General features: G+C 40.9%; 1 protein-coding gene across 1 annotated transcript; it reads left to right on the top strand.

Moving 5' to 3' along the window:
* Positions 1 to 2,465: 2,465 nt before the first annotated feature.
* LOC310951486 (kelch repeat and BTB domain-containing protein 12-like) lies at positions 2,466 to 8,082 on the top strand. Its single transcript, XM_083919723.1, has 10 exons — positions 2,466 to 2,631; positions 3,551 to 3,773; positions 3,873 to 4,054; positions 4,291 to 4,423; positions 4,788 to 5,021; positions 5,127 to 5,485; positions 5,686 to 5,959; positions 7,112 to 7,259; positions 7,339 to 7,536; positions 7,758 to 8,082. The coding sequence occupies exons 2-10, from the start codon at positions 3,603 to 3,605 to the stop codon at positions 7,904 to 7,906; spliced, it is 1,848 nt and encodes a 615-aa protein (XP_083775849.1). The 5' UTR covers positions 2,466 to 2,631; positions 3,551 to 3,602; the 3' UTR covers positions 7,907 to 8,082.
* The last annotated feature ends 1,640 nt before the right edge of the window (positions 8,083 to 9,722 follow it).

Raw genomic sequence — 9,722 nt, 5'->3', positions numbered from 1 at the left:
ATAATTAGCATAAACTGCAGGAACATTCACATTCAACCGCAACTTATTTTATATTAGTCAAATCACTAATTTCAGTAATTCTTTTTATCCAAATACATTTGGCTTGATATGTAGGTTTATGTTTCCCTTTAATGTTAATCAATACCATTTATCTATAGAAAAGTGAATATTGTTAGAATAGCAATCCTGGAATTGTCAGCAATTGTTTTTTTATTACTAAGTATAGTTTTCGTGCCTTTTCAATTACAGCATGTGGTGTTACAGCTGACTCAGGTGGTGGGAAATGTATCCTGGCCTATAACTGGTTGTTTATTGGTTAGTTTGGCTTACCAGGTGTGCAATGTTGGGATAAAGCTTGAAGCTGTTTTAACTATTTTATGATTTTTATGTACTTGCATCATTCTTCCACTTGCTGGGTACTATCTTCATGGTTGGTTGCACTTATTATAAGTCACTTTGAATAAAAGCTCCAGCTATGGATGTAATTTAAAGCCTGACATCTGGCGTGTCACAGTTCATCACTGCATCCTGGGCTAAGCTCCATCCAAGACGACCATAACTGGTTCCTTAAACAACAACAAATACAAACCACCCAGCATTCTCCTCTCAAATTTAACTTGTGCAGCAAGAGGATATTCTAGCCTATTTGTTAATCCTCCCAAAACAAACATTAGCATATTGAAGTCGAAACAGATAAAGACATAAAGGGGAAAGAGAGGGCACAGTGTGAAACAGTATGTTATTTGCAGATGCCTCATTGTTGATCTCATAGGAGATTGGAGAGTTTAAATCTCACGACAGGTTTATTATTATTTGTAAATTGTGAGTGCCGCACAGGGTAACAAACAGAATATGATGCTGAGTAAAGGCACATTTTCAGAAAAATAAACTCAGTTTTATCTCGTAATTGCTGCGCCATTAACTCAGTGAGACTTGCAAATATCCTGCTGCACTCTTCTTGTCTTAACTCTTATCAGTAGGCAAAAAGCTAACAATCATTTATCTGCTGGGATTAAGAGGTACGGTTTGTTAAGTTTGTTAACCCGTTAAAGGTTCCTCCTGACCTAGTTTCTTTAAAAAAAAAAAAAAAAGGTTTAATTTGTAGCTATAGGGTAGCTGGGCTAGGGGTAAGGATTGTACAATTACTTTTCAAAACATAAGTTACACTGTGTTGTGCTGGAAGAAGAAAATGAGAAATATGGAGATGATAGAGGCAGAGACGCTTGTTTTTGATTTACATTTTGCTTTCATATTTATTTGCTTTTATGTGATGTTACTCATTTGCTTGAATTTTCTTTACTTAAACTTTATTTCTAACTACTTATTTACTTGTTATTTATGATGCACTCTGCTAAACAGATTAATTGTTCTAAGCACGATGACAAAAAATACTTATTCAATGTTATTCTTATGTATTATCAAAACTATGAATTTGCGAAAACCCCTTTCACTTCATCAGTAAATGCAGATCCCTGGTCTGTATACTACTAGGTACACACTTGGTCAAAGGTCCTGATGATGAGCTGGGATTAGAGCTAGCAGCGTGACAGCATTGTCCCTGACACACGTGAGCAAGCGCTTCACATGTGGAGGCAAGTTCACATAAACACATCCTCTCCAGGTGTAACTTATTAATCTGCATTGCCTATACACTGTAAGGAACACATTGTTTTGCTAACGCTGTCCATGGAAATGTTGTTAGAAAACAATTAGCCTGAAGTAACACTACTGAGATCTATGCCAGTCCAATTACCCAGGAAGCAGAATCCTGTCTGTGACCTGTTGGACCTGCAACATGTTCTTTGTGTGTATACTGCAGTTATTTATTAGTGTTTTTAACAAAGGTACAATGAGCTGCTGAGGTATCAGTAGTAAACAACCATATAACCATAAAATGTGCTTTCAAGCATCCATAACTTCAGGTTTGTTTGAACCACCAGATAAAGTAGTCAATAATCAATTCCAGGTAGTGTTTTGTTGAATATGGACTGCAATCTTAGTGGTATGGGGTAAGTTTAGCCAAGCATCATATTAATTTTAATATTTATATTAATAATAATAATAATTATTATTATTATTATTGTTGTTATTATTATCATCATCATTATTATCATCATCATAGAATAGACTAAACTTTATTGTCCAGTCGAGGCAGTAAAATTGTCTTTGCTCTCACCCAGGAAAATATACAAAAACAAAACCAAGATAAAAAATCACATTAACAGAACAAAGATTGTAATACAGTCTTAATGCATCCATGTGTACAGTCAGTTACATACAGTTTCATTTGTTGACCACATTAATTGCATTTCAGATCAAAGAATCCCTACAAATGTCATTTTAATTCACACTCTTTCAGAAACATATCACACAGGACTGGTAGATTGTTTGCCCAGCCAATTCATGAAACTGGAACAGCTCCACTTGCACTTGCTGGTCTATTTTAAACTTTTTGACCAGTGAGCATGCCATTGCTTCACTCAAAGGCAGCAACTAGCACAGAAAACTAGGTAGACCTGCCAGCAAACAAAAAAAAAGTTGTGAAGAGGAGTCTAAAAGATATCAAAGCTGACGTCATCTCTAGTGAGAAATGTCGTAATCCTGGCTCTGGACAGTCCCGGTACACCGTTGGTATGATAGCTGTTTTCTGCATGTGCTTAGCTTGACGTCATGCTAACATGCTAATGCTCACAATCTGACTCTCTGACTGTGCATGTCTGACTGGAGTGAAGAGACCTGTGTATGTTTAGCACACCTACTGACAGTGTCACTTTGGTCTCCAAAAGCGTGTGAGTTGGTGGGACAACTGCTCATGGGCCAATGAACCAGTTTAAGATACTGGTCAACATTGAGAAGAAATACCTCTATGATGGAGCAAAGCCATTCAGTAAATGTCCAAACATCATCTGAGAGGCTCCCTTATAGGAACAACCAAATGTTTTGTGCATTCAATTTCCTAGAGCAAAATACCCCGCAGTAATTCATTAGCTCAGTTTAAAAATTGGGTCCAAGTGTGCTCTACATAAATCCAGCTCCTGGAACATAATTTAATTCGGCCCTCAAACTTCCCTTTGGAAAACTATTTTCTTTTCATGCAGTATTTCAATCAGGTCAGTGGATTCACATTTTCTATCCAAAGTGCAGCTATGATTTGAGCTCAAATTACTTTTTTCTTTTTGGCTTGTGACCTCTTACAAGAAAAAAAGTATCTTTTGGGGTCTACGAGTTTGGACATTTCCCTTGAAACTTCTCAGAAAGGTTCATTTAAATAACTGTTTGAGGCACAAAAAAGTTAAATAAACTTATATTTCACAAAATAAGCAAATATTAGAAAAATTCTAAAATATGAATATAATTTGTGCAGCAGAACTCTGTCTTTCCTGTCCGGTTTATCATCTAACCCCCCCACCCCCCGTAGTTTTATGTTTTGACCCACTAAAATACAGTTTGCCTCTAATTCTTCTGGACTTTTACTTAAGTAAGATTTTCAGTTTGTATATGAACCAAACTCTCCCCTCAACTTCTTTCTTTGTGTTTGGCATACCACAAGTTCTTCCTCTCTATGCTGACAAAACTGGTACAGACATCCAGAACAAGAGTCCATGGATCATCCAGTGTTAGACTCTGCTCAGGCAGAACATGGCTTAGTTCTGCTCAGGCAGCTGGAGAAGATGAGAGCAGCTGAGGAGCTCACTGATGTCGTGCTGCTGGCTGAGGGGACTTCCTTTGCTTGCCACAAGGTGGTGCTGTCTGCATTCAGCCCTTACTTTCAGGTAAAGATGCCATGCAGAGTTACTAAAATTGATTGTGTTGGTATAGGAAAATAAAAGATGATGCAACCTGAGACTGTAATTGTGACTCTCTGTGTCCAGGCCATGTTTACATGTGGTCTAAAGGAGACACGGGCAGGAGAGGTACCTCTTAGAGACACACCTGCCCAGAGCCTGGAGCTGCTCCTGGACTACATGTACCGAGCTGAACTCCCCCTTTCCAACGACAACATCCAGGGAGTGGCTGCTGCTGCCTTTCTGCTCCATGTAGATGGAGCGTTCAGGTGGGAAAAGAGACTGGGAAGTGATCATTGATCCAATAAACTAACATCAACAGGACTTGTACAGTGTTCATCTATATAAGAGAGCATTAGAGGCATCTTTTATTATTTTATTTCTACCTGCAATATCCTAAAGTACAGTCGTAAGATGTGTAGGTATTAAAGAGGACATCGACCCAAAGTATGTTTGAAGAAGTACTGACAATATTCCCATCACAATCTTCTTGCTACTGCTTCAGGTTGTGTCAGAGCCACATGGAGGCCCGTATGGACCCTTCCAACTGTGTTGGGCTCTACCACTGGGCCAGAGACCTGGGGGCCGCTGGTCTGGCCGATAGTGCCTTGAGATACCTCTGCCAACACTTTGCACTGGTGGGCCGTTCATTATTAGTAGTTTCATATATTCTCTGAGACAGAGCCATAAATACATATTCTGGCCCCATATCCTACAAAGTGACAATTAGAGGTCCCATATTATGCAAATTTTCAGGTAAAAAATCTTAATTTAGGTTTTCTACTAGAACATGTCCCGACAGCTTGTTTAAAGCACAGTTTCTATTTACATGCTGTGTGCATTTCTCTGTGGATTGGGCATTTTGATACTTTCATAGTATTTATATAGCACCTCTACCTGCTTTATAATAAAGACGTGGTATCTCACTTTTTTACAATATGGGAGCTTTAACTCAGTCATTGCCATTGTTTACTACCCCTTCGTTACCTGTGCTGTCTCTAGGCTTGTGAGGAAGAAGAAGTATTGGAGCTGGATGCCCAAAGTCTCGGAGATCTACTGGGTTCAGATGACCTCAACATATCGCAAGAGGAGGTTGTGCTGCAGCTGGTGCTGCGCTGGGTGGAGAGGCGAAGGGGGGACTCCCAGAGTGAAGCCCAGGCTGTGGAGTTACTCAGACGGGTCAGGCTGGAGTTGGTGGATCCTGGATACCTTCGTAAAGCCAGGAGGAGAAACCCGGTGAGCTAACAAAAGGAAGGAAGGGACATGTAAGAAAATTCAAGACTCCTTATCAACATTTATAAACACATCAGTAAGGACCATGCCTATGAATTCATTTTCCAGATATTGCTGAGGGATGCTGAGTGCTTTGGGATGATTGATGCTGCTCTCCAGACCTCAGGTCTCTGTGAGACGTCAGCTCCACCTCGTCCAGTCCTTCGTTACGGCATGGAGACAACCAACCTGCTGCTCTGTTTGGGTGGCGTAAATAGGGAGGGAGTGCCTGCCCGCCGTGGAGGACTTGCTGACCTCAGTTTCTGCTTTGCTCCCCATGGTAGAAGGACTTACTACATCCCTTCTCCAATGAGAGGCTGTGGAGGTATGGGGCAGATCACAGCTGGAGCAGTGACGCGTGACAACATCATAGTGGTGGCCATAGAGGCAGAAGACCAACACAGGATGAAGAAAGTGGATATCTACAGGTGTGTGTGTGTGCGTGTGTGTGTGTGTGTGTGTGTGTGTGTGTGTGTGTGTGTGTGTGTGTGTGTGTGTGTCTGTCTGTGTGTGTGTGTCTGTGTGTGTGTGTGTGTGTGTGTGTGTCTGTGTGTGTGTGCTCACATCCAATCTTTTTGAATGTCATTGCATTAAAAAAACGATCTCAAATGCATATTTCATGTTCCAGGTACGATGACACAGAGGCAAACAGCTGGGTGGAACTATGCTCAACAGCATACAGGGACATGTATGCTTTAGGGCTGTTAGGGGATTCCCTCTATATGATAGGTGGTCAGATGAAAGTGCATAATCACTACATCATCACAGAGAGCGTGGAGCGATGGTCGCTGAAGAGAGGAGGCAGCTGGCTCAGCTTCGCCCCTCTGCCTCTCCCTTTAGCCTGCCACTGCACCGTCAGCCTGAAGGAGCATCTCTATGTGCTGGGGGGATGGACACCGCAGGTACACAGACCTGTTGTCAAACAGTACTTTGCATGTCAGTAATAACTGAAGTAGATGCGTGTACTGTAGTGTCCTTTATCAGGTTCAGGCTAGTCTGTTGACAACTGAAATCAAACCCCAAAGGTATTATTTAAGGCTCAAACACCTTCAACTCTAAACGATGGGGTCCAAAAGGAAAACACAGTTTTCTGACAAAGTAGGAATAGTTGTCAGGCTATTTCAGGCTTTTGTTGGCAGGCCTTTTTCGGTGCATCAATCAGAATTTAGCAATATATAAAATCTAAATGTGAGTTGTTTTTTTTAATGTTGCCATTCCTGTCAGTCAAATTGGATCAATCCACATCAACACATTTCTGAGTCTCTAGGTGTTAAACTGAATAAATAATAACTGAGGATGTTTTTTCCGAACTCAAACTATTGTCATTTACTCATAAACATTTATACAGATCTTCAGAAGTAGGTCTGAAAGTTATTGTTTTTAATTAAATTAAACGTTTAACACCTAAGTGCACCATTTTAGGTATGTGCATAGGCTTACACATTATTAGTTTTTTTATTTAAATCTTTTGACCAGGTAACAACCATTGAGAGATTGATCTCTTTTACGAGGGTGACGGGGTTATTGTCGGCCCAGTTTACCATGCATCTCAATTTTATACAATATACTGCATAAAGTAGGGGATTCATGCTGTGTCTCTTTTTTATACAGGGTTTTTAAAAGACATTAAAAAACCCTGTATATGGAGAAGCACTGCTCCTATGTACTGCTGGGCTGTAAATCCACAACGTGTAGTTTTGAAAATACTTGAGCGCCCTCTAGCAGCGTAGGACTGAAATAATAATTCAGGCTGGGTGTCCAGCATCAGCTGAGGCAAATCTCCACACATACACAACAGACAACAGTAGCTGTCTTGTTGAAATACCTTTTCTGTTTACTATTTGTGCCAGTAACGAATATGAAATAGAAATTTGTTCTAATCACATAAAAACCCTACACACTTTAAAGCAACTCAATGATTTAAGGTCAGATGGTGAGAGATCAAGCGTAATGTTTTCTTTCTCAGTCCTTCACTTTATCTTCTCTTCTGCTTCTCATCTTTCGTCATTTTCTTCCTTCTTCAATCTGACGGACTCTCTCTTCTCCTCCCTTAGCACCAGCCAGATGATGAGCCTGACAAACTGAGTAACCGTGTGTTTCAGTTTGACCCCGGCAAGGACAGGTGGACAGAGCGAGCCAGGATGAAGTACTCCAGGTACCGCTGCGGCACGGCTGTCCTCAATGAAGAAATCTACATAATAGGTCAGGCTAAAAAACAGAACTGTATTATTTGTTCTATATGACAAAGAATGGAGCCAGATGATGTGTGTGTGTTCTTCAGGTGGTATTGGATGTGATGGAGAGGACTGTGGACAATCACGTCGCTGTCTGAGCTCTGTGGAGATCTATAACCCAGACACAGACACCTGGAGAGCGGGACCCACCCTGCCCACTTCTTTACTCACCCTCCGAACCAACGCCTCCAATATAGGAGCAGTGGAGGGCAAGCTCTACATCTGTGGATACTACAAGGGGGCCGGTCAGTTAGGGAATTACTGTAAAAAGCTCGTTTTGTATGGTCTCATGGAGAAGTTCTCCCTAATAAGTTTGACTTCATGGTGTAATGACCTTTGCAAAAAAAACAAGACACACTTTGGGTCTGCATCATAGTTAGGGAATTCCAGCTAACTGATGATGCAGTATCTCTGGAAATTAGATTTTGGTCCACCATAACTTACATACTTTCTCTCATGACTGCAGGCCGCCATGAGATCATCACCAAGGAAATTTTGGAAATGGACCCTGCAGACAATGTGTGGACGACGGTGGAAAGACGAGCAGCAGTGCATGACAGCTATGACGTCTGTCTGGTGGCTAACCTCAATCCTCGAGACCTCGTCACACCCTAATTCATCTCCTCCTGACTCTGAGCAACAATGCCTGCAGCCAGGATGTGTGGGAAATGAGCTTCTGCCCTCTCAACCTCATACAGCTTCATGTAGTCCAGCTTCATCCCTACCTTTAAACTAAGGTGTATCTGCAAGGAGCTTTTGACTTTTTCATTTCATAATGTAACCATCAACAAATCCACATACCTAAACAATTAAACTGGTTAGTTTCTTTGAAAATGATCTCGTCTTCCACAGTTATGGTTAATGCTTGGTTTAGTTTAGGAAATTTGAACTACTTAAATAAGAGTAGGGAAAGATTGTGGTCGTGGTTAAAAGAAACCAGTGTTGTCTGTTGATAGGAGACAGGATGCAAACTGCAGCCTCTGGTGTTACACATTTCCTCCACCTTTGCAAACAAAAATCATGGACCACATGGTCTGGCTCATCAGATATACAGTGCTGGAATAAAGCCTGACATATGTCACGCACCAGATGTCAGGCCCCTTCCACTATCTCCACTATTTTTTTCAAGAACACGAACAAGCATATTCCCTAAAATCTAAAAACTATTTCTTTAAGCATATGAGCAAATGGCAGAGGCTGTAATTTTTTCTGGTCCCACATTTGAGGTGAAGAATGGAAAGTATCTGGGTCATTAACCATTTAATAATATTTATAAACCGATTCTGCTAATGTAGAATCTGTCTGCAACATGACGAGTTTGGGTAGCAGAAGCGTTCTGGTTTTCGTTTGGAGTACGAATTGTCTTTACCAATCATGTTTGATCAGGGTTTGGTTGCATGCAGGTAAACTGTCCATGTGGAGAACAAACTAAGTTGGACACATTGGCCCAAATGCGATCATGGAACCCATCGGCCATCATCCGGCAACGCTTTTCATTAGCTTTTTGTTATTATTTATCTGCATTCATATGCAAATTTCTGTTTATAGAGATGTCATCTCTCTATCTCAACTCCTTTCTCATACCTCAAGTTTCTAATTGGACCGAAAACAATGACTGCCCCCGGAAAAGGAAGTCCTGGCCGGGATATCCGTTGGCTCAAAATATTAGCCATTGCCCCCAGAGGCTAACTTGTCACACAGATAGCTGATAAATAGCCTAGATAAATTAGTAAATTAGAGAGTAATTGATCTTATACAATCTTATTAGTGATTGGTAAAGCCCAACTATATGATGCATTAACTGTTACATTTACATTTTAGCTATAAAACATATTGTATAGTGGTCCTGTAATTCTATAATCAATGTTTGGTCTTTATAAGGTTGTATATGGTGTAATAAGTTGATAGTTAAGTTGCCTTTCCATAGCAACCTGTTTCTTTATCGTGAGTATTTAAAATAAAACAAACTAATTTAATCCCGCAGCTCTATCAACCACCATTACTCTTTCTAACTGACTTTAAACTCTTTACTTCCTCACAAAGTCTCAAGGATTTCTTTTTCTGAGCTCACCGCATGACAAAGCAATAACAAACATGTCTGACGGAAATGGTGGATTTAGGGTGAGTGTCTGACCCGCATGACATTCCATACATGCCTTCATATCCTCTCTCCTGCTGCTTAGGTGGTCAAATAAGAGCCCAGAAACCCCCGAATGATCCCAAATGTGTGTGATGCGCCGGGATGTTGTATAAACCGGCCTCCGAGGAGGCTCCACCCATCGCCCCGGACCATGTGGTTCCCATCGCTCCTGTTGCTGTGTTTGTTAGGGGAGGGTAAAGCAGCAGTGCACAGCTACTGCTTAAATGGATCGGATGGGTTTTCTGACTTTGCTCACTTTTAGGCCATTAGACTAGTTTGTGGCGTTGATAA

The sequence above is a fragment of the Echiichthys vipera genome, assembly GCF_963691815.1.
Source record: "Echiichthys vipera genome assembly, chromosome: 9".
NCBI classification, from domain to species: domain Eukaryota; kingdom Metazoa; phylum Chordata; class Actinopteri; order Perciformes; family Trachinidae; genus Echiichthys; species Echiichthys vipera.
The sequence above is the reverse complement of the archived record's forward strand: the minus strand, read 5'-3'. Positions and strand labels throughout refer to the sequence as shown.